Source organism: Mirounga leonina, unplaced genomic scaffold (genome assembly GCF_011800145.1).
Source record: "Mirounga leonina isolate KUSES-001 unplaced genomic scaffold, KU_Mleo_1.0 Mir_224, whole genome shotgun sequence".
Lineage (NCBI taxonomy): Eukaryota > Metazoa > Chordata > Mammalia > Carnivora > Phocidae > Mirounga > Mirounga leonina.
In genome coordinates, this window is record NW_023270615.1 from 15852456 (window position 1) to 15878706 (window position 26251).

Genomic DNA, 26251 nt, shown 5'->3' on the forward strand with positions numbered 1-26251 from the left:
GGGATATTATTCAGCTTTAAAAATGAAGGAAATTCTTACACACAGTGATGAACCCTGAAGACATTTTGCTAAGTAAAATAAGTCAGCCACGCGGGGACAAATACTGCATGAGTCCATGTATACGATGTATATACACTAGTCAAATTGGTAAAGACAGAAGTATGGTGTCTGCCAGGTGCTGGAAGTAGGATAGACTGGGGAGTTAGTGTTTAATGGATACGGAATTTCAATTTGGGAAGATGAAGGAAGTTCTGGAGATGAATGGTGGTAAATGGTTGCACAACACTGTGAATGTATTTAATGCCACTGAAAAGATACTTCAAAAATAATTAAAATGGTAAATTTTATGTTATGCATACTTTACCTTAGTAAAAAGTTTTAAAAAGTTACCAACAAATATCAAGAAGAAAACACTTCATAACTACCCAATCATGTTTTCTGAACTTATGAGTCACAGAGTAGCTTTTGGACACTTCTTTGCAAGTCTTGCTTGGTAACTGTACACCATCTTTTAGACTATGGGACAGTTTCAGCTGAGATCCTGCAGCCCAGGTAAACTGAATCAGAAAGTTTCCTATCAACATCCTGGCATGAGACTGCAACCCAACCTTTCCATTTCTTTTTTCTCTTCCTTCAAGAAGTTAGAATTTAGAAATACATTTCTCTATTCCAAAATACCTACGCAAAACCACGAATGAATACATTTTAATATCAAGCTATACATAAATGAAACTGAATGAAGCACAACCATATAAATCGATATGTACGAATGTTAGGTATGTAACATTGAATCAAAAAACGCAGGACATATGACCATTCTAATTAATCTCGAAATCAGTAGAACCGAACAATTACTGTTTACAGATTCATAATTCATAATACTATTTTTTAAAAGGCAAATCACTGACACACACACGAGTGCACACAATTTGGAATGAGCCCGTAGGGTAAGTATACCAGTGGATACACCATCATGACCAATACTGTTACTCCTGTTGGGGGGGGGGGTTCGTAGATACACATTCCATTATACTCCACAACGTGGCATGTTTCCCACATTCTCTCTTCATGTGCAACATTTCAGTGTCTTAGAAAGAAGAGTCTGAACTACAACTCTGGTGCTGGGAACGGAAAGGGCGAGACTGTGTGAAAGAATTACACCTTTCTTCTTCCTCAGCACTTGATTTGTCCATAACATGGCAGGGGGACCCGGAGCCAGGTGCCATATTTGGGCCCCTAAAACCAACCATGAGCATGTTTTCCTCAGACTTTCTGAAATGGTGCTGAGGCCATTCCAAACAAACTAGGTATCCCAAACTCCACTTCTAAACATGGGAAAATCACTTGCTTTGATAGGTGAATGAGTGCTGATCTGCAATAGTTCTTTGCTTGTGATCATTCCTGTAATCTAGAAACTGTACACTTCAATTTTTTGTGTCTCCACCACAACTGGTTTGAGCTGCATCCTTCCTTCCACCTTATGGAAATTAGCTTAGGCCACATCAGCCCTTTGAACCTTGAGACAGTGAGATATTTTAGTGACTGAAAGACCCCAAGAGCTGATAGTCTTTCCTACACGTAGGAGGTTCCTTCAAGTCATTTTTCTAATGTCAGAGATGATTTTTAATGAGCACTGGGTGTATACGCAAATAATGAATCACGGGACACTACAACAAAAGCCAATGAAGTACTGTATGGTGACTAACATAACAACAACAACAACAAAAAAACTGATTAGATCATACATTCACAAGTTTTAAATTGCTGTTCTGTTTTTGTACATTTTTTTTCAATTAGTTTCTATAGATGGCAAGTTATAAACTGGTTTCATTTAGTGTTACTAATACAAACTTTTCTTTTAAAGAGAAATGCATTTGTAAATCAAACTATGAGTTGCTTTAAGTAAAAATCGAATAATGTAGTTAGCCTTTACATATTTTAAAGATTATAAAGAAACTGCAAGGAAGGCTTGGTCGAGAAACCCAGACTTCACCCAAATCCTTAGGGTCCCCAAATGTGCTCTGGCAACAGAACTCCCACTTTCGCCCATTTCCAGTCCACACGCATCTTGAGACGGTTGCTGTGGCCCGGAGCCTGCATCTGTGAACACCAGGGGGCTATATCTGGACTGTCCTGGAAAAGGGCCAAGGAGCCAGGAGCTCAGAGCACTGCAGGGATTCCTCTTGCTCGGATGCCATCCCTCCTTCAGATCTCTCCCTTTCCCTTCGAGTTCCTGTCATCTCCACACTCCTGCCTCTTCTTTAAACCCCTAATTTTATCCGTAAGCATCTCTTGGGAGGTGTGCATTATCTGAACACAGAAGGGAACTGACATTGCTTTGTTTCCACCACGTGCACCTTAATCCTTACCACTACCACGCAAGGCGGGAGCGGCTGTTACATTTCACAAATGAGGGAACAGAGACTCAGGGAGAGGAGATCACTGGCCCAGAAGGTAGCTAAGTCAAGATTCCAACCTGGGACTACAGGTTTGCACGGAACCACTGAACTCCTGGTTCTCTATCGGGGTTCTAGGATCCAGGGAGGGCTGATGTTTACACATACTCTCTAGAATGTCTCAAAAAGCATTCTTGTATTAGCAAACACATGTCAGAGGTTTTGTGGGGCCAGGCGTACACATACATGAGCAGGGGCAGGCCAAGCTGGGCAAATATTCACGCAAATGGCCGGCCCTGGAAAACTTACAGGAAAACAGTCTGAAGTCTGTAACACAGAACAGCTATAATTCTCTTGCGTATTGGATTTGCAATCAATGATTTCCTTTGCTCAGTATGTTCACATAAGGCTTTCCTGTGTGTGATCTCTGAGGTTTGACTTCAAGATCTAAGTTTTTCCACATTCCTTACATTCATAGGGTTCCTTTTCACTGTGTGAATCCCCTGAGGGTTTCTTAAGCCTGATTTACGACTGAGAGCTTTCCCACATTTATCCCATTAATAAAGATCTTCCCCTTTATGAGTTCCCCGATGTCCTCTGAGGACTGATCTATAGGCGAAGGCTCTGCCATGCTCATTACGTTCACAGAACTCCTGTAGGAGTTCTCTGGTGTAACCTTAAGCCAGATTTCTCACTAAAAGCTTTCTCACATTTGTATATTTAGAGAGTTTTTCCCTTTTATGAGTTTCCTGAAGTCCTCTGAGGATTTATTTATAGGTGAAGTGCCATACTCATTACATTCATAGGGTTTTTTCCCCTGTGTAAGTTCTCTGGTGTAACCTTAAGCTAGATTTCTTGCTAAAAGCTTTCCCATATTCATTACACTCATAGGGTTTCTCTCCTGTGTGAACCCTTTGATGTACTCTTAGGCCTGACTTTGCAGTGAAAGCCTTCCCACATTCATTACATTCATAGGGCTTCTCCCCTGTGTGAGTTCTCTGGTGTTTTCCTAGGCTTGACTTCTGACTGAAAGCCTTCCCACACTCATTACATTCGTATGGTTTCTCTCCATGTGAATTCTCTGGTGCATTCCTAGGCTTGACTTCTGGTTGAAGGCTTTTTCACATTCCTTACATTCATAGGACTTCTCCCTTATGTGAATTGTCTGGTGTTTTTTGAGGGTTGAATTCTGGGCAAAGGTTTTCCCACACTCATTATATTCATAAGGCTTCTCCCCTTTGTGAATGGTCTGATGTGTTTTGAGAGCTGACTGCTGGACAAATGTTTTTCCACACTCACTACATTCATAGGGTTTCTCCCCTGTATGAGTTCTCTGATGTAGTCTCAGGCCTAACTTCCAGCTGAAAGTTTTCCCACATTCAACACACTCATAAGGTCTCTCCCTTGTGTGAGTTATTTCATGTTTCCATACGTCTGACTTGTGGCTGAAATCCTTCCCACATTCATTACATTTGTAAGGTTTCTCCCCTGTGTGAATTCTCTGGTGCATAAGGAGGCACAATTTTTTACGGAAGGATTTTCCACATTCACTACACTCATACGGTTTCAACCTTGTGTGAGTCCTCTGACATACACTCATACACTGCAGGCTGACTGGTGGCTGAGGGTTCCCCTGCATATATTATGATCACAGAATTTCTCTGTTGTGTGAGTTGAATTATGGTTGAAGTTTTGTCCACATTCAAAGGGTGTCACGTCTGCGTGATTTCCCTGGTTTACTCTTAAGCGTGACTCCTAGTTGAAACTTTGCCCTCCTGTGTCAGTTCTCTGAAAAGGAGCAAATGAAACTTGCCACAAATGTCTGTCTTGGACTTCTTGGCTCTTCTCTACGAGGTTATCATGTTGGCAGTCTTCTAAAAATGAGAAAATTAAAAATACCTTATGAATCTTAAGACCCATTTCTTATGGGAAGCAGCCCATATACGTATAGTCTGTTATGTATTTTGACTCTTTGGTTCTAGTCCTATCACACAAGATTGATTAATTTGAAAGATATATCCCCTACATTGGTTTCATTTGAAAAGAAATTGCTGGAGTGGAAAAAAAAAAGAAAACAAACCGGCAATGAATACATACATACATATGACATTTAAAAAATGTGATTTTCAAAATTACATAGAAAGGAAGTACAGGAAGGTACAATGAGTTCGGGAACTGGAAACATCTAAGAATAAGATAAATTCAACAAAGATTATGGGCAGTAAGTATGGGCAGGACTATCAGTGGGTAAGGCTTTCATGGTATACGTAAGAGAGAGGCTGTAGGATCAGGGATGAATATCTGGGTCTATGTTCTTACACTGCCAAATACAGATTACAGCGCAGGAAACTCATTAGTCTCCATATTTCTATTTGAAGCTTTCTTTCTTTCTTTTTCCCCCCTAGTTTACACATCAACACCAAATACATTTAAAATAGCACAATTTCCTTCCAATTGAAAAAACAGGCCTATACCTCAAACTCAAACTCTCCTAGTTGTTATTCACAGGCAATGAAATGCACTAATGAGAAGAGCCATCTCTCAGCCTTGGCTGAGATCCCTGCTCTATGTTGGCTCTGGGGCCTTGGTATATTGTATCAGGGTTGTTCAATAACAATACTCTCCTGACCATCACATTGTAAGTTTTCTATCATGCCTACTCTTTTTTTTTTTTTAATTTTTTTATTCTTATGTTAATCCCCATACATTACATCATTAGTTTTAGATGTAGTGTTCCATGATTCATTGTTTGTGCATAACACCCAGTGCTCCATGCAGAATGTGCCCTCCTCAATACCCATCACCAGGCTAACCCATCCTCCCACCCCCCTCCCCTCTAGAACCCTCAGTTTGTTTTTCAGAGTCCATCATCTCTCATGGTTTGTCTACCCCTCATTCTCCCCCTTCATTCTTCCCCTCCTGCTACCTTCTTCTTTTTTTTTTTCTTAACATATATTGCATTATTTGTTTCAGAGGTACAGATCTGAGATTCAACAGTCTTGCACAATTCACAGCACTTACCAGAGCACATACCCTCCCCAGTGTCTATCACCCAGTCACCCCATCCCTCCCACCCCACCCCCCACTCCAGCAACCCTCAGTTTGTTTCCTGCGATTAAGAATCCTCATATCAGTGAGGTCATATGATACATGTCTTTCTCTGTTTGACTTATTTCGCTCAACATAATACCCTCCAGTTCCATCCACGTCGTTGCAAATGGCAAGATCTCATTCCTTTTGATGGCTGCATAATATTCCATTGTGTATATATACCACCTCTTCTTTATCCATTCATCTGTCGATGGACATCTTGGCTCTTTCCACAGTTTTATCATGCCTACTCTCTTGCAACAAATCCATCCCCAAGTAATCCATAAGTCAGCATTCCATCTATGGGTCAACATACATAGTTTCTACTGGCTTCTAGAACCTTAAGGACTATGTTTCATCCTGCTTCTAGAAACTTTAGATATTCTTTATATTCATTTAACAGAAAAGCCTTTACTTCTATCTTTGGTATGCTTGACTGCTATTACGTAGTGGCTACCCACATTCCAGCAACAATTTCAGGCCTATGCTGGAAATTTAACGTGGTCCCTAAAACCACTGCCCCAGGTTCCATCAGATAAGAGTCATCTGGAAAACAACGTTTTACACCAATTCTGGAACATTAGCTTTTCAAGCTAGCATTACAGAGGTCCACCGTATTTTTGGGGTATAGTCTGGCCAGACTATTTGACACCCCTTAAATGAGTCATTCCAAAAAAATCTTGCCCTATATTCTTTCTTTTTTAGCTCAAATTCTACATAATCTTCAGGGCAAGACTATTTCCTCAAGTTAAAAAAAAAAATGCCTTCTTACATCTCTCCATGAATTTAAGCACCATTTACTTTAAATCTGAAAGCAATTATGCCTACTCCATTCATATGAACAATGGATACATGAAGAGCAGTTACATATATGGGCACACAATTTTTTCAAGTAAATTACTATCATTGCAATCACAGTGCATCTTAAAATTGATGACATCACATCCGTTTTCTCTTTCCTAGCCAGATCTATTTTATCTTTTAACTGATGGTATTTTAAATGCTATGAAATATATTTTGTGCAGTTTTGCTTTCCTTTATCTGAAACAGAACACAGATTCTCTGATTTTCCTTGCACCACTCCAGGATACAGAGAAGGGTCCTTGAAATACAGTGTGCCTGGAGCTACCTAGTCCTCTCTGTGACACATCAGCTCAGACATACTGCCAATGTATACCGGTTAATTCACAAGTCACAGAAATCTGACTAGGGCATTTGCATCCAATATGGAATACTTTTCCCCTCAAAAGCATTAGTGTCAATCACAATGTAATTACAAAATATCATATATTACATTCCAGAAATATCATATATTACATTCCAGACTAGGAAAAGTAAGAAAGAATATTCTTCTTGGTAGAACACACACACACATACACACACATTTAGTTTTTACTGTGTCCAAGTATTATTAATATGGTATCTTCCTTTATGTAGATTTTTGAAATGTGCTTCTTCATGCCAGGTTTCTTAGATCCATCCACATTACACATTACGGCTATATAATGGTCTACTGTCTGAAAATACCTTTAAGTTTTTTCATAAATAAATACGGAAGTTATTTCTAGGTTTGTACTTTTAGAAGTCTTGATGCCATGGAAAATCTGATTCATGTCTTCTGCTAAACATATTCAAGTCTTTCCGGAGAATAAACCTGGAATGGATAGCTGTCCTAGGGAATGCGCATGCTCAACTTTATGAATACGCTAAAACTTTTCCCAGTAATTGTGCCAATTTACACCACTGCCTGCCTTGTGGACATTTCTCTTGCATTATCTCTTAATTATTCTTGGTACTAATGGAATGAGTCCAAAATCATTGTACTGTGGTCTGAATTTGCATTCCTGAGACCGCCAATAATGTTACGTATTTTTCATGTTTATTAGCCATTCTTACACCCTGTTTGTCCTTTCTTTCTAATGAATTGTCTGACTTTATATTCGCACTTCTTAGAAGTTCAATAACGTAAGCCTATCTGAATGCCAAATTATATACCAGGAGATGAGCCAGTGAGCAAAACAGTAAAAAAAAACAACCCCCCCCCCCCAAAACCCCTTCTCGGAAAGCATTTGCTCCAGTAGAAACAGGCAGACGGTAAACAAAATGTAATACATACTTGATATACAGTGTATTAGAAAATGAGTGCTTTGAAGGAAAAAAGGGGCAGAAATGGACTGCCTGAGTTCAGCACCGTCATGGGCCGCTGTACTGAAGAGACAAGTCCTGGATCCTTTATTTATTGAAGCAAACCCTTTGTGACAGATATTTGTAGCAAGTATTATCTCCCATGGTTTATCTTGTAACCGTCAAACTCTCTGAAACCACAAAATTCTTCTGTGTAGTTTAAGATATAATATAGAATGAACATCTTTGGAGTCACCATCCACATCCAAGAGCAGAGCAGGACCCCATCAGGGAAGACCCACGTATTGTTTCTGGAGCAAGACTCTTCATGCTTACACATCCCATCACTTGCAAAATTCACAGCAATACCTTCCTGACTTTAAGAGTTTACAGACTGTGCATATATCCCTAAAAGCACACAATTTAATTTTACCAGCTGCTTTATAAAAATTGAATCCTATAGCTTGCTGTAATCATTTTTGTTTTGCTCTTTTGTTCAATATTGTGTGCAAGATTCCCCTATGATTTTGCTGTAGTTTATAAGTTAGTACATTATCTCTGATGTGTAACACTCCATCAAATAAATGTATTTTACTTCTGCACTCATCTGTTGATGGGCGTTTGGCTTGTTTACATTTACCATATGAAGCCCACCATTTTCAAAAGCAGTTGCTCTAGTTTACATTTCCATAACCAGTGGATGCAGGTCTTGAATGCTCCCCACCCCTCGATGTGGTCAGAGTTCTTATTCTCTGCCAATTTCATAAATGTAGAGTGGTAATATGATACCGTCTTCATATTTCTCTCAAAACTAATCAGATTAAACACTTCTTCCCATGTTTGCTGGGTAACTAAGTTTCCTTTTGGGGGAAGGTTCTGATTAAATCTTTTGCCCAATTTTTCACTAAGCTACCTGCCTTTTTCCTCAGACTTGCAGAAGCACTTTATGATTGTAGGTCCCAGTTTTACCTTGCTTACATGCACTGCAAAAAGATTCTGTGACCTGCTATTCTGTGACCTGTCTTTTCATAGTCTTTATATAATCCTTTAACATCTAGAAATTGTGAATTTTAACGCAAATTTATCAAATTTTTCCTACATGGCTAAGTGATTTTGTTCTTTTGTTTTTCCCCACCCACAGTGAGAAAGATTTTCTCCTATATGATTTTCTAAAATATTTTGTTTCACCTTATACAATTCCACCCCAAATTGATTTCTGCTGTGTGTATAAAGTAGGGGTACAAGAAGTCAAGTGTTTAAAACGTGTTCATTCCTGGGCTATTATATTTCAATGACTTGTTTAATTATAGTTACATGAGTACAATTAATGAGTACAATTAATTGTATTGACAAGAGTTTCATTCAATACCAGGCAGAGAAAGTTCCACAACATTGTTTTTCAAAGATGTTTTAAATTATTACTGGGCCTTTGTTATTCCTATATAAATTTTATTTTTACTTATGTATGTATGTATTTATTTAATTTCCACATAAATTTTAGAATCAGCTTGCCAAGTTTTACAAAAACAAACAGAAATCAAATGAGATCACTTGGTATTATACTACATCTTTACATATACTGAGAGTATTATTAAGAGTTTTAAAATTGTTTACCCAATCTGTGAACATGGAATTATCTTTCTAATTAAAGTCTATTCAATAGCTCTCATGATTTTTCAAGTTTCTGTCTTACATATATTTCTAAATGTTCACCCTTTTCTATTGCTAGGTATGTCTGTGTAGTTACTTCTTAGAAAGGACTGTCCGAGAAACACCTTTTGGCTAGTTATGACTTACACCTCTGTAGTTTTCCAACTCACTGGTTTCTACTTTTATCTTCATTAAATTATTTCTTCTGCTTTGCTTAGTCTTTTTTTTTTTTTTTTTTAAGATTTTATTTGAGAGAGTGTGAGCACAAGTGGGGGAAGCGGCAGGCAGAGGGAGAAGCAGACTTCCCACTGACCAGGGAACCCCATGTGGGGCTCGATCCCAGGACCCTGAGATCATGACCTGAGCCGAAGGCAGACGCTTAACCAACTGAGCCACCCAGGCATCCTGCTTAGTCTTTTTTAAACTTTGTTTTTTAAAGTAAGTATGTCAGAATACAAATTTTCCTGTAAGTGGTGCTTTACCTGAAGCCCAGAGGTTCTGATACCATGCTTTCCATTGTTACAGTTTTCTGGATATACTGCAATTTCAGATCTCATGCCAACAGGTTCTTAACTCCCAGAAGGAGGTTTCATTTTCCCTATATTGTTTGCAATTTCTAGTTTTGTTGAACTTTGGTTTTTCTGTTGTTTTGAAATTTAATGATGTTTCCTTTTTACCTAAAGTTCTTTCATATTTTGTGACTCTTCCGCTGGCAATTAAAGGGCAGTTAAAGGGTTTGTTCTTTGTTTTCAGAGTCTGACAAACGCTTATAATTGTATCTTAGTTTCTTGTAAAATGTATTATTTCTATGTTCCACCGCCCCAGCTGTTTTCCAGTGGATCTGTAACAAATCAGAGGATACACTGTGGCTACCATGTCTAATGTGTTTCATTATTATTATTATTATTATTTTTAGAGAGAGAGGTGCAGTACACCTGAGTGAGCATGAGTCGGGGGAAGGGCAAAGGGAGAGGGAGAATCAGAGAATCTCACTCAGACTCCTCGCTGAGAGTAGAGCCCAATGCGGGGCTCGATCCCATGACCCTGAGATCGTGCCCTGGGCTGAAATCAAGAGTCAGAGGCTAACTGACTAGCCACCCTGGCACCTGTCTAATGTGTTTCAAGATCACTTTATATCTCTTAGTTTTGTTTTGTTTGGAGTGAATCTTGATAATCTCTTTATTGTCTTCTTTAACATGATAAAAGTACTTTTTTCCTCATTTCATGGTCTTTAACCTGAATTCAATCTTGACCAGAATTAAGATGCATGATCCCAGCATACACTTTTTGTTTTGGCAAAGCACTTTACCATTTGTTAATATCAAACTTTCCAAATCACCCCTCAGGTCTATCCCTGATAAAATCTGATAATGTATTTTCACAATAGTTGGCTTTAACCCATTTTCATTACTTGCTATGGCAGCTAGGTTTCTCTTAATTGTACAGTGTGCTTAACAAAGCCTTTATAAAAAAACGCATTCAGTAACAGGCATGTTTGTTTTATTAAGTGAATTTTTCTTCTAATAATTATGAAGGGTGTATTTTGCCCCTCACGGTTATCTTTATAATCTTACGTAGGTTCCTTAATCATCTATCTAGTAAGACAGTATCTAGTAATTCCCTAACACATAATCAATAATAACATTAGTTTCTTCTCTCTCTTCCCATTCATTAACCTCCAGTCTTCCATGCTTTCATTTCTTAGTTTTTATTTTTTTATTATTTATTTTTTTTACTGTTCAGTATAACTCTATTACTTGATTTGTCAATTTTAAGTGATATACACTCAGGCTCCCAGCTCTTAAAGATGAGAAAATGATCAAGATTGCATCCATCCCTTGTGTCAGACCTTCTCCTTCCATATACTACTGGACATGATACAGTCTTCCTCAACATCCACATGGATAGGGGCTCTATAAAAGAGTGTTGAAATTATTTCACAGTAGACATCTCTAACTGACAATTTGGATCTAATTTACCCGGAATACTTTCTACCAGTACTTAATAACTCACCTGAGGATCTCCTGATTAGAAATTCTTTCTCTAACAAGCATGGATCTTCTGCTTGCTCCAACCTTAAGATCACTTCTGGTTTTGTATAGCAATACCCTTAAATGGGAAATAATTTAAGACTTGGGCCTGTTGCATGGGCTTCTAGGATTCTGAACGTGAAAGAAGACACATTTTCAGGGACGGCACAACAAAGATGCTCATTTGAAGCTTTCTTTGCAGAGTTGACAACAAAAACATTTATTTTCTGATGCTCAAAAGTATTAAACTCCTTGAGCTAAATCATAAGCATACACGACACTGAACTCAACAGGGATCTACATGCTTTAGGCTTTACAAAGGGACTGCATGGGCTTTCCACTTCATGCCATGATGAAACAGCAGCAGATGACACGCACTGCAGGGCAAGGATCCCAGGAAAAAGGAAAAATGGAGTTTCAGGCCACATAGCAGAACCAGAGGAGGTCTCAGTAAGTTGAGGAGACAGAACCAGAAATTCAGAGGTCAAGCATAACTACCATCTGTGGTGTAAAATACTGGAGACAGAGCTGACTGACAGAGACCCACTGGCATCTGCAGGAGGGTCGCTTGGAGTCTCTGGCTGAAGAAAAGAAACCATCTGAAATAGGCCAGAGTTTACTATTCTTAACAAAGTGTATTCTCAAAAGGAATTACTGAACCAGAGCCCAACGGGCTGAGGGTTGATCAGAGCCTAGCCAAACTGGGGGAAAGGGAATATTGACTCCAGTTCTCTCTCATCTTCCACATGGGGAATGGGCTTCCATGTGCCACTGAGCCAGGCCCCAACTGCCACAAGGTCAGAAGCTCCTTTGTTGGGGACGTCGCTCTATGTCACTCTTCAACTCACTATGGATTCATATCTTTTAGTAAAGGGGTAAACCTACGTGTTTCCCTGACTTCATCAAACCTAAGGAGGTCATCTTTGGAACCTCTAATCTGTAGCCAGTTGGTCAGAAGCACAAGTAACAGCCTGGGGCTTGTTGACTGGCACGTGAAGTGAGAGGGTGGCGGCAGTCTGGTAGGACTGAGCCCTTAACCTCTGGAATCCAATGCTATCTCCAGGTAGACAGTATCAAAATTGAGTTAAATTCCCAGACACCCTATGGATGTCAGAAAATTGCTTGGTATTGTGTGGGAGGGAACTCCCCACATTGGAAATGGGTCCACAAACCCTAAAAGAAGTCCTTCTAGCCTTCCTGTCCCACCTTAGCTAGCTCTTTACACATCTTTTTTTTTTTTATTTAAAGATTTTATTTATTTGTCAGAGAGGGAGAGAGAGTGCATGCACACATACAAGCAGGGGGAGGGGCAGAGGGAGAAGCAGACTCCCTGCTGAGCAGGGAGCCCGACGTGGGGCTCGATCCCAGGACCCTGAGATCATGACCTGAGCTGAAGGCAGACGCTTAACCGACTGAGTCACCCAGGTGCCCTGCTCTTTATACATCTTAAAAAATTTAAAAGCACTAGTGAAGTTCAGGGTCTAGGGGCACACGTCCACCAAAAGACTGACCTAATTACAGGACTGTGAACATTTCTCTTGCCCTACAGCTGACCATTAAATTACTAAAGGCCTGTCACTGCAGATCTTTTTACCCAGCACATCACATCCACCTTACAACAAAAAATTACAAGAAATGCCAAAAGGCAAGAAACGCGGTTTGAAAGGATGGAACAAACGCCAGAATCAGAGTTAGAGATGGTAAGAATGCTGGAATTATCAGACCAGGATTTTTTTTTTTTAACTATGATCAATATGCTACAGGCTTTTTTAGAACATTAGATAATACACAAGAACAAATGGATAATGTAAGTGAAGAGTTAGAAAGTGTAACAAAAAAGCAAAAAGAAATGCTAGAGATAAAAAAACACGAACAAATGAAGAATGCCTTTGATGAACATATCAGCAGACTACATACGGCTGAGGGAATCTTTGCGCTTGAGAATTTGACATTGAATTTTTCAAAATTGAAAAACAAAGAAAAAAGACTGAAAAAAACCCCCAGAATATCCAAGAACGGTGGGGCAACTACAAAAATGTAACATACATGTCATAGGAATACTAGAAAGAGGAGAAAGAGAGAGGGGAACATTCAAAGCAATATTTGAAGCTGAGAATTTCCTTCAAATGGATGTCAGACACAAAACCATAGATCTGGGAAGCACAGAGAACACCAAATAGAACAAATGCAAAAAACAAAACTACACTTAGGAATACTGTATTCAAACTTCAGAATATCAAAAGTCAAGAAAAAAACTTCTTTTCAAAGATTTATTTGAGGTGGAGGGACAGAGAGAGAGGGAGAGACAGAAACTCAAGCAGACTTCATGCTCAGTGTGAAACCTGACACAGGGCTTGATCTCATGACCCTTAGATCAGACCTGAGCCAAATCCAAGAGTTGGATGCTTAACCAGCTGAGCCACCCAGGCAATGCCAAGAAAAAATCTTGAAAGAAGCCAAAGGAAAAAAAAAATCTTACCCAGAGAGGAGCAAAGGTAAGAATTAGATCCAGTTTTTCTTTCTCAGAAACCAGGTAGTAAGGAGAGAGTGAAATAAAATATTTAGAGTATTGGGAGAAAAAAAATCCACCAATCTTGAATTCTGTACCTTGCAAAATTATCCTTCAAAAGTGAAGAAGAAATACTTTCTCGAAGAAAAATAGAAATTGAGGCAATTTATTATTAGTAGACCTGCCTTGCAAGAAGTGTTAAAGGAAGTTCCTCATAAAAAAGGAAAATGGTACAGGGGTGCCTGGGTGAGTCAGTTGGCTAAACATCTGCCTTCAGCTCAGGTCATGATCCCGGGGACCTGGGATCAAGCCTTGCATCAGGCTCTCTGTTCAATGGGGAGTCTGCTTCTCCCTCCCCCTCTGGGCTCACTCGCTTACTCTCTCTCTCAAATAAACAAATGAATACAATCTTTAAAATAAAAAAGGAAAATGGTATAGCTCAAACTCAGATCTACACAAAGAAAGGAAGAATGTTGGAGAATGTATAAGTGAGGGTAAAATAAAAGCTTTTATTTTTCTTACTCTGAATTGATGTAACAGAAAAAGTTTGCTCTAAATAATATATACTATTATGGGGAGCTTGGGTGGCTCAGTTGGTTAAGCGACTGCCTTCGGCTCAGGTCATGATCCTGGAGTCCCGGGATCGAGTCCCGCATCGGGCTCCCTGCTTGGCAGGGAGTCTGCTTCTCCCTCTGACCCTCCTCCCTCTCATGCTCTTTGTCTCTTGTTCTCTCTCTCTCTCAAATAAATAGATAAAATCTTTAAATATATATATATATATATATATATATACTATTATGTATGCCTGTATGCATATAAGTAAAATTAATGACAGTCATGTTAAAAGGAGTGGAAGAGAAGAATTAGGAATATTTTGTTAAGGTACCTACCTATACTAGCTGAGAAACCGTAGAATGTTATTTGAAGCAGACTTGGATTACTTTTAAAACAAAAACAGAAACAAAGGACAAGGGCAAAAAATAGAAAACAGCAGCAAACGTGGTAGGTATTGCTCCAACTACATAAAAAATCACTTTGAATGTCAATGGTCTAAATATATTAATTAAAAGACAGATTGTCAAGATGAATCAAAAAACAAGACCCAAACATATGTTGCCTTCAAGAAACCCACTTTAAATATACAGACACATATAGATTAAAAGTACAGAGGTGGATAAAGATACACTACACTAACACTAATCAAAAAAAAAGGGAGCAGTAATATTAACTTTCAGAACAAGGAAATTTATCAAGGATAAAGAGGGGAATTATGTAATGATAAAGGGGTTAATTGTCCAAAAACATGCAACAATTTTAACATGTATGTGCCAAATAACTGAATGTCAAAATACATAAGACAAACACTGATAGAATTGTAATGAGAAAATAGATCTATTATTTATTTATCATAGTTGGGAATTTCAACACCCCTTTATCACAAATGGATGGACCCACCAGGTAGAAAATCAACAGGGGCACAGCTGAATCCAAGAGCACCATCAATCAATTGGATATAAATGACATCTATAGACTACTTGATCCAACAACAGCAAATTACACATTCTTCTCAAGTTTATATGGAACATTCTCTAAGACAGACCACACTCTGGGCAATAAAGCACACCTTAACAAATACTTACATAAATAGAAATCATATAATGTATGCTCTCAGAACATAATGGAATTCAACTAGAACTCAACAAAAGGACAGATGGAAAAAAAACAAAGTACTTGGAAACTAAACACACACTTCTAAATAACACATGGCCAAAGAAGAAAATCTTAAGACAAATTAGGAAATATTTTCACTGAAATGAAAATACAGATTATTCAAAATCGTGGGATAAGTCAAAGCACTACCTACTTAGAGGGAAATTTATAGCAGTGAATGCAGAAATTAAAAAGAAGATCTAAAATCAATAATCTCAGATTATACTATAGGAAACTAGAAAAAGATGAAGATATTAAATCCAAAGTAAAGAGAAAATAAATTTAAAAATTAGAGCAGAAATCAATGAAATTGAAAACAGGAAATTAATGTACAAAATTGATGAAACCAAAAGTTGAATCTTTGAAAAGATCAATATAATCAACAAGCCTCTAACCAGGCCAGATGAAAAGGAGAGAGAAGATTATCTGTTTAATCAGAATGAAAGAGGGGACATCACAACAGATCTTGTGGATATTAAAATATAAAAAAAGAATACTATCAACAACTCTGTGCCCACAAATTCTATAATCTAGATGATTCCTTGAAAGATAGCATATGCCAAATCTCACACAGGAAGAAAAGAGTACCAATAGGCCTATATGTATGAAAGAAATTCAATCAAGAAATAACCACCTTTCAAAACAGAAGTCATCATGCCCAGATGGGTTCACCAGTGAATTCTACCAAACATTTAAGAAGGAAATTATACCAATTCTCTACAATCTCTTCCAGAAGACAGAAGCAGAGGTAATACTCCCTAACTCACTCTATGAGAACAGCATCCCCTAATACCCAAACCAGAAAAAGACAGTATAAGAAAAGATAACAAAGCAATAGTATCGCTCATTAACATACATGCAAAAATCCTTAGCAAAATATGAGCAAATCTGGGGCCCTTGGGTGGTTCAGTCATCTCCCTCTGCCTGCTGCTCTGCCTGCTTGTGTGCCTTCTCTCTGTCAGATAAATAAATAAAATCTTTAAAAAAATATATGAGCAAATCAAAATTCACAGTGTATATAAAAAAATTACACACCATGACCAAGTGGTATTATCCTAGGTATGCAAGGTTGGTTCAACATTCAAAAATCAATTAATGTAATCTATCACACTAAGAAAGTAAAGAAAAAAATTCACACAGTCATAGCAACAGATGCAGAAAAAGCATTTGATAAAATTCAACAATTCATGACAAACACTCTCAGTAAAATAGGAAAAAAGGGAACTTTCTCAACTTGATAAAAAATATCTATCTTAACTGATAGCTAACATCACACTTAACAGTGAGAAACTTGAAATTTTCCTGTAAGAGCAGAAATAAGGCAAAATGTCTTTTCTCACCACTGTTTTTCGACATTATACTGGAAGTTTTAGTAATGTAATAAGACAACGGACATACAGGGCATACAGATTGGGAAGAAAGAAAAAAACTGTTTTTGCTCACAGATGACATGATCATTTATGCAGAAAATCCAAACAGACAAAAAGACTGGAACAAATAGGCAATTATAGCAGAATTGCAGGATATGAGATTAATATACAAAAAAAATTAATTGCTTTCCTATATACCAGTAATGAACAAATGGAATTTAAAATTAAAAACATAATGTCATTTACCTGGCATCCCCAAAATGAAATAATTAAGTATAAGTCTAACAAAATATGCCCAAGAACTATGAGAGAAAAATTCTGTAAAACTCTGATGAAAGGTAATAAAGAACTAAATAAATGGAGAACTATTCCATGTTCATGGTTAAGAAGACTAATCTTGTCAAGATGTCAGTTCTTCACAATTTGATCTATAGATTCAATGCAATTCCAGTCAAAATCTCAGCAAGTTATGGATATCTACTAAGTGAACCTGCTTATATGGAGACGCAAAAGACGCAGGATACCCAACATAAAACTGAAGAAGAAAAAGGTCAGACTGACACTACCCAACTTTAAGACTTAATATAACCTTACAGTAATCTCAACAATGTGATACGGGGAGCAGTGGGACAAACAGATCAACAGAACAATATAAAGAGCCCAAAAATAGACCCACAAACACACAGTCAACTGATCTTTGACAAAGGCGCAAAGACAATATAGTGAAGATAGTCTTTTCAAAAACTGGTGCTGGAACAACTGGATGCCCACATGCAAAAAAGTGAATCTAGACACAGACATGCATACATCCTTCACAAAAGTTTATTCAAAATGAAAAGAAAATTTATTCAAGATGGATTAGACCCTAATGTAAAAGGAAAAGCTATAAAACTAGAAGGTAACAGAGAAGAAACCCCAACTGACCTTGGGTGTGGTGATGACTTTTTAGATACAACATAATGGAACAATCTGCAAAAAAAAAAAAGAAAGAAAAAGAAGAAAAAGATAAATTGGACTTCATTACAATTAAGTATGTCTGGTCTGCAAAAGACAAGATTAACAGAATAAGATAAGCCATAGATTGAGAGAAAAATACTTGCAAAAGATACATCTGATATGTGGCTATTATCCAAAATATACAAAGAACTCTTAAAACTCAACAGTAAGAGAACCACCAACCCTATTTAAAAATGGGCAAAAGACCTTAATAGACCTCACCAAAGAAGATACACAGATAGCAAATAAGCATATGAAAAGATGTTCAACATCCTATGTCATTAGGAAGTTGCAATTAAAAGAACAATGAGATCACCATCACACACCTATCAGAATGGCCAAAATCCAAAACACTGGCAACACCAAATGCTGGTATGGATGTGGAGCAACAAGAACTCTCAGATACTGCTGGTGGAAATGCAAAGAAAACATGAGGTTTTCTATGATAAAAACTACCACATAACTAAGTACCAAGTGATAGTGAACACACACAAGCTCTTCTAGAAAACATAAGAACACATTTCATGAGGCAAGCTTTACTACACTATGAGAAAAGAAATCTCTTTAAAAAAATATTTTACAAATATGTAATTTTTAAGAAAACGTTATTAAGTAAATCTAGGAATAGGTAAAAAGGATGATACATCATGACCAAGTGGGATTCATCCTAGGAATGCAAGGTTAAGATTCCAAAAGAAATAAAGTTCACAATATTAACTGAAAAAGAAAAACTGTAAGATGATGTCACTATAAAGAAAGAGTTTGAAAAATTTAACACCTATTGATTAAATTAAAAACGGAGGGCGGGGCGCCTGGGTGGCTCAGTCGTTAAGCATCTGCCTTCGGCTCAGATCATGGTCCCAGGGTCCTGGGATCGAGCCCCGCATCGGGCTCCCTGCTCAGCGGGGAGCCTGCTTCTCCCTCCCCCACTCCCCCTGCTTGTGTTCCCTCTCTTGCTGTCTCTCTCTCTCTGTCAAATAAATAAATAAAATCTTTAAAAAAAAAAAACAAAAAACAAAACGAGGTAGGGGAACTTCCTTAACCTGATAAAGGACAGGTATGAAAAACCTAGAGGAACATAGTACTTCATGGGTTCCGGTTCAAGACAGTGCGGTAGGAAGATCCTGCTCACCTCCTCCTAAGGACACACTGAGTCTACAGCTACATATTGAACAATATCCTCTTAAAAAAAACCTCAGGGCTGGCTGAGTGATGAACACAAATGGTGCAAAGAGAAGAAAACCAAATCAAAGCAGGGAGGAGAGGCTGGGACACAATCTGGTCATAAATCCCACCAACACTTTGGTGACCCTCAAGTGTGAGGGAACTCAAAACCTAGAGCTTCTCCCTGTGAAGCAAACAGTTCAAATCTTACATGAGGAACTCTGACTTTTAAGATCTGCACCAGAGAGATGAGCCCTTGATACACAGAACTTTGAAAATCAATGGGGGACTGTGTCCTGAGACCCACGAATCTGGTGATCTGAGAAATGGCTCTTCAGAAAAGGCTCTTGTGCTTGGATTCACCCACCCCAGGGCGCAGCACAGAGGCAGTCGATGGCACCCAGACTTCAAGCGAAGGAGGCTCACCTACTTATATTAAAGCACCGTCCTGATGGACAGGCACCTACCTAATTGAGCACACACATCTAGGAGCGGGCTGGAACTCTCTGGGAATGGAGACTGATAGACACCACCGCTGCCTTCTCCCTATACAGTGCTCCAGAGCACCAGCATCTCCCAGGATGGAACTTTTATATGCATCGAGTGCCCTAATTTTTACAGCTGCCACACAGGGGATCCCTCCTGATCACATGGCTCTGCAGACCAGAGAAGCTTGTGTTCCTGGTCCCATGGGGATGTAAGAATTGGTGCCACCCAGCAAGGAGCTCACACCATTGCTGGCCCACCAAACTGTGCGGCTGCGGCCTGGGTCACCTCACATCTCCAGGCCCAGGTGTGGTGGGGCTTAAACCCATGGGTCCCGCAGGACTGTCACCACCAAAGATTTCTTAAACAGTCACCACCCCTAGGGCACAGCATGAGGCAACACACCCAGAAGCTCAATCCTTCTGTGAAAGAAGCTTATTAGCTAATCATCACGGCTGTGACATGAGAGGCAGGCTCTTCATGAAACACTCATCCAAGGCTGACTCTACTCCCTTTCAGAAACCTCAGGGGGCAGACACGATCTCACTGCCCCTCTGCCATTCTCCAGAGCACTTGTGTCTCCCAGGGGGGAGTTTTACATGCGTCCAATGGCATTCTTCAAAGAGATATGACAAACAATCCCCAAATTTGTATGAAACCACAGAAGATCTCAAACAGCCTAAGCAATCTAGAGGAAGAAAAACGAAGCTGAAGGCATAACACTCCTTTTCTTGAAACTGTATCACAAAGCTATAGTAGTCAAAATAGTATGATACTGGCATAAAAACAGACTCACAGAGAAATGGAACAGAATAGAGATCCCAGAAATAAACCCACACATATATGGTCAATTAATTTAAGACAAAGCAGCCAGGAATATACAAAAGGAAAAGGACAGTCTCTTCATATATAGTGTTGGGAAAACTGGACAGCCACATGCAAAAGAATGAAACCAAACCACAATCTTACACCATACACAGAAATTAACATTAAATGGAATAAAGATTTAATGTAAGACCCGAAATCAAAAAACTCCTTGAAGAAAACATACTCAGTAATCTTTACTGATTTGGATTTTGGCCATTCTGATAGGTGTGTGATGGTGATCTCATTGTTCTTTTAATTGCAACTTCCTTTTTTTTTTTTTTAAAGATTTTATTTATTTATTTGAGACAGAGAGAATGAGATACAGAGAGCACGAGAGGGAGGAGGGTCAGAGGGAGAAGCAGACTCCCCGCCGAGCAGGGAGCCCGATGCGGGACTCGATCCCGGGACTCCAGGATCATGACCCGAGCCGAAGGCAGTCGCCCAACCAACTGAGCCACCCAGGCGCCCCTAATTGCAACTTCCTAATGACATAGGATGTTGAACATCTTTTCATATGCTTATTTGCTATCTGTGTATCTTCTTTGGTGAGGTCTATTAAGGTCTTTTGCCCATTTTTAATCTCATACACAGAGCTTGGTAAAGATTTTTAATATGACACCAAAAGCGAAGGCAACAACAACAGAAATAGAGTGGAATTACATCAAACTAAAAAATTTCTGCACAACAAAGGAAACCATCAGCAGAAGGAAAAGGCCATGTACTGAATGGGAGAAGATATGTGCAAATCATACATCTGATAGAGGGTTAATATCCAAAATATATAAGGAACTCATACAACTCAAGAGCAAAAAACCGAACAATCCAATTTAAAAATGGGCAGAAGATCTGAATAGATATTTTTCCAAGAATACTTATAGATAACTAACAGACATATGAAAAGATGCTCAATATCATTAATCATCAGGGAAGTGTAAATCAAAACCACAATGAGATATCACTTCACACCTGTTAGAATGGCTAATATCAAAAAGATAAGAAATAATAAATGTTGGTGAGGATACTGAGAAAGGGAACATTTGTGCACTGTTGGTTGGAATGTAAATTAGTGCAGCCACTGGGGAAAATTGTACAGAGTTTCTCAAAAAATTGAAAATACAACTATCATATGATCTAGCAATTCCGCTCCTGGGTATTTATACGAAAAAAACAAGAACACTAACTCAAAAAGATACATGCACCCCATTTTTCTTCGAGGAATTATTTTACAATAGTGAAGATATGAAAATAACCTGAGTGTCCATTGATGGATTAATGGTTAAAGAAATCATGATATATACACACAACAGAATATTATTCAGCCAGAAAAACAAATGAAATCTTGCCACTTGCAACAAATGGCTGGATCTCGAGGGCATTATGCTAAGTAAAATTAGGCAATCAGAGAAGGACAAATACCATACAATCTCACATATATGTGGAACCTTAAAAACAAAACAAAACAAAATCCCAGCAAACAAACAAAAAAACCAAGTTCGTAGATACAAAGAACAGATTGGTGGTTGTCAGTGGTAATGAATGGGGGTTGGGGAAAATGGGTGAAGGGGGTATTAAATATTTGAAAAATTAAAAAAAAAAACACCTAAAGTGATTGGGGGAACAAAAAAGAAAAGAAAGCATAATAAAAAGAAAACTTTGTAAATGATTGAATGTTTTGCCCTCCAGATTAGGAACAAGACAAAGTTGTCCTCTCTCATCATTTATATTCAGTATACATTATATTGCAAGTCTTAACCAGTTTCATAGAGAGAAATAAGTAGCATAAAGACTGGAAAAAATCTTTATTCATAGATAACTTATTATATACATAAAACATATCATGGAACTTTCAAAACATGTACTACAAATAATGAGGTTGATAATATTATGAGATATGATGTTAATACAAATAAATTACTTGTATTTTGACATTTTCCCCAAAATTAGTAATTGAAATTAAAGATATCACTTAAAATATTAAGATCATGAAAGCTATTGATATATCTAATCATGAAGTGTAAAGTGTAAGTGTAAGATAAAAACAAATAATGGGAAGGAAAATTTAAAAAGCCAGATGAAAGGAGAGATCTATAGATTCAGGGCAATCCTGATCATAATCTCAGCAATTTTTAAGAAAAAAATGGTAAGTGCTTCTAAAATTGATGTGGAAAGGCAAAGAACAAGTAACTACTAATATAAATTTGAAAAAAAAGTTAAGAGTTAGACTCACCTTAACTTATTTCAATAGTTAACACACGGGTATATTAATGAAAAGCGTGTGGTATTACCATAAAGCTAGACAGTAGGTTCAATGAAATGGAATGTATTCCAGAAATAAATATGTGTACATATGGTCAATTTAATTTGGAAAAGCTACCAAGGCAATTGAACAGGGGAAGGGTAATCTCTGCAGCAATCAGTGCTGTTGGAGTGGACCATGAGATGCACAAACGTAGCACAATCGTACTTAACACCATATAAAAAACCTAACTGGAAAACATAAAACTTAACATAGCAGAAAAAATCTCACTGACCTTTTTGTTAGGCAAAGATGTCTTAACAAAGAGGGAAAACAGCATAAGACATAAAAGAACACAAAATAATATGACTTCAAGATGAAAATCTGTCTTTCAAGAGACACTGTTAAGAAAAAGGTGAGCCACAGATGGGGAAAAAGAGGTTCAGGAAACATTTATCTTATAATGGTCACCTCTATTACATGAAGAATTCTTTCAACCCAGTTAAGACCAAAAAAAAAAAAAAAGATAGAAAAAGACGTGAGTTAAAGACTTGAGGAGACACCTCACAAAAGATATGCAAACAGCCAAAATACACATGAAAAGATGCCCATCATCATTCTTCACCACGGAATTGTAAATTAAAATCCAGTAAGATATAACCTGACCCAACTGAACTGGTTGAAATTATAATACCTAAGGTTTAGGTGAGAATGTGGGTCAGCTAGAACTCTCGTATCTTGCTGATGGGCATGAAAATAGCGTAGTCACTTCAGAAACATTTGGCAGTTACTTATAAAAAGTTACAAATACCTTTCCTGTAAGACCCAGGAAAACCGCTCCTATGTCTTCACACAGGAGAAATGAAAACATGTCTGCACAAAAACTTGTACTGGAATGTTTGTAGAAGCCTTACTCCTATGGCGCCAAATTTGAAAATGACAGTATGTATTCAAAAGGATACTACTACTATAAAGAATAAACTGACACATAAAACATGCCTGAATCTTAAAATAATTATTTTCAGTGAAAGAAGTAAAGGAAAAAGAGTATGTACTGTATGATTCCATTTGTATGAATCTCTAGAAAAGGCAAAACTATTACAACGGAGAGTGGATCAGTAGTTTAAGTGGTGAAAGCAGGAGGAGGGAAACGGCTGGAACAGGAAACAAAACATTTTAGGGTGATGGAAGTAGTCTATGACGATGTGGGTGGTGACAATCAACTGAATACATTCCTCAAAACTTATCAAATTATATCTAGAGAACGGCTGAGTCTAATTTTTGGTTAATTACACCCCAATAAAGTGATGAAAAAAAAAAGAAACAGGTTGCATCTGAGAGACAAATAAGGTAAATTCACCCATGGAGACGAGGTGGCTGTAGATCTCCAGCACCACCTCTCTGTACAGAGTCCGCTGAGTGCGGCCTATTTTCTGCCCTTCTTCCTGGGTGGACTCCATAGTAACATCCTTGAATGACACGGATAGCTGTAATTACACATTTCTGTTCAATCTGAACAGGGGACATGGAAAATACCTTTGGAACTAATTCTATCGTGTTTACTGTAGAGCTTAAAACAACATGTTACAAAGGATGCCTGTTATAGCCTTAACTCTGTCTTCCATTTTGGGGATACATAATGAATACAAATATTCTCATGCCCTCATTCATTTGCAATTACTTATAAATTATATACATGCACCATCTGTTAACTTGATACTTATAATGTTTAGTGGGATTTTTTGTTTAGATAAAGTTACCAAAAAAAAGATCTTTCTAATATTTTATCCTATACTAATGTTTTGTCCTAAGCCTCTCCAGGGTATACAACACTCCTATTCAGAGTCTTCTGCTAGGGTAATGGGGAATCAATGAAGGGGCTAATGTGAGCCTTGGATATATCTACACATAACTACATATTTATTTTAGAAGTGATCTAGGGGAAGAGTGGAGTGTTTTAAGCAGCAAAACAGAAGAGATCAATTTAAGAGCAGCCCACCTATATTAAGGCAAAGCAATGGGAAAGAAACATAGGGAACTAATTCTCCAAGAGAAAGAAACACTGATTTCTTGGTCAGTTCCACAGAGAAGCAGCATAACCAAAGGGGCAGATGCTGATGCTATATACTGAAACTGGAAAAAGAGGTAAAGAGGGTTGGGCAGAGGATCACAGCGAGGCACATCTTGTTTATGTTGTACTCAAAATATGTGAGGACACACAGAAAAGTTATCCACTGCATAGCTGGTTACGTGATTTTGTAGCATATGAAGTCTACAATAAAGATAAGGATTGTAATGGACATTAGTCACTAAGGTGATAACTGAAATCATAATACAGAATCTGCTGGCTCAGACAGGACATATAAATTGAGGGGAAAAAAGATACAAAACTTAATTTGAGAGAAAACCAATATTTACCAGAAGAAGAATAAACCAAGAAGGCAGGGGAAAAGTTTATTATTGGTGGTAAGAGAAAATGGACAAAGCAGACTCAGAGAAATGACCAGGGTCAAATTTGGCAATGCTTAGAATCATCAGGATGCTGGGGTGAACGTTTGGCAGAGCAATTCATCAAAGAACAATGAGATAATATTGAAGATGCTTGATTTGTGTTTGGAGCAGACTATATGAAGAAAATCTACATCAGGTGGGAGAAATAATTCAGAGGCTATCAGTGTGGATAAGGCAGTCAAAGGGAGAAGAGAGCTATTCTGGCATTTGATATTTAAAGACATCAAATTTAGAAATTTCATTTTCTAAGTGTTTCTTGATGACACAGATATAAATTTTTATCTGCATAAATGCCTAATTTTTCATACTGATCTCGTATCATTAATTCTAATAATTTACCTATAGATACATGTAGATTTTCTACATCAGCAATCATATCATCTATAAACACTGGGGAAATTATTTATTTCTTGCTTTCTGATCTTTGAATTTTTTTTTTTTTTTTTTTTTGCCTTATTTCACTGGCTAAGACTTCCAACATTTTTCTTCCCAGGAAAAGTTTTCCTAGTGAACTATGAATTACAAATATTTTTTTAAAGTTTTTGAAAGATACAGCTTATAAAAAAAAGGAAGATTCTTTCATTCCTAGAATGCTAGAAATTTTAATTTTTTTTTTTTTTTTTTAAAGATTTTATTTATTTATTTATTCATGAGAGATAGAGAGAGAGGCAGAGGCAGAGGGAGAAGCAGGCTCCCCGCGGAGCAGGACCCTGGGATCATGACCTGAGCTGAAGGCAGACGCTTAACCGACTGAGCCACCCAGGCGTCCCTTAATATTCTTTTTAAAAAGATTTCATTTATTTGATAGAAAGAGAGAGAGAGTGTGTGTGAGCAGGGAGAGCAGAGGGAGAAGAAGCAGCAGCCTCCATGCTGAGCATGGAGCCTGATGCAGGACTCAATCCCATGATCCTGAGATCATGAGCTGACCCCAATCAACGGTCATACGCTTAACTGAGACACCCAGGTGCTCTGGAAATTTTAATATTCTAATATTTATTTAATATTCTATTTTATTTTAAATTAATTTAAATTAATTAAATTTAAATTTATTAATTTAATTAATAATTTAATTAATAAATTTAATTTATTTATAATAAATAAATAATAATAAT

At 37.8% G+C, this 26251-nt stretch overlaps 1 protein-coding gene across 1 annotated transcript in view; it reads right to left on the reverse strand.

Annotated features, from left to right (window-relative positions):
• Positions 1-338: 338 nt before the first annotated feature.
• LOC118026357 (zinc finger protein 782-like) overlaps positions 339-26251 on the reverse strand; it is a 39781-nt gene continuing 13868 nt past the window's right edge. The window contains 3 exon segments of the mRNA XM_035029171.1: positions 339-3468; positions 3471-4270; positions 11274-11369. Of these exon segments, the coding sequence (XP_034885062.1) occupies positions 3197-3468; positions 3471-4035 (837 nt within the window). The 5' untranslated portion in view covers positions 4036-4270; positions 11274-11369 and the 3' untranslated portion in view covers positions 339-3196.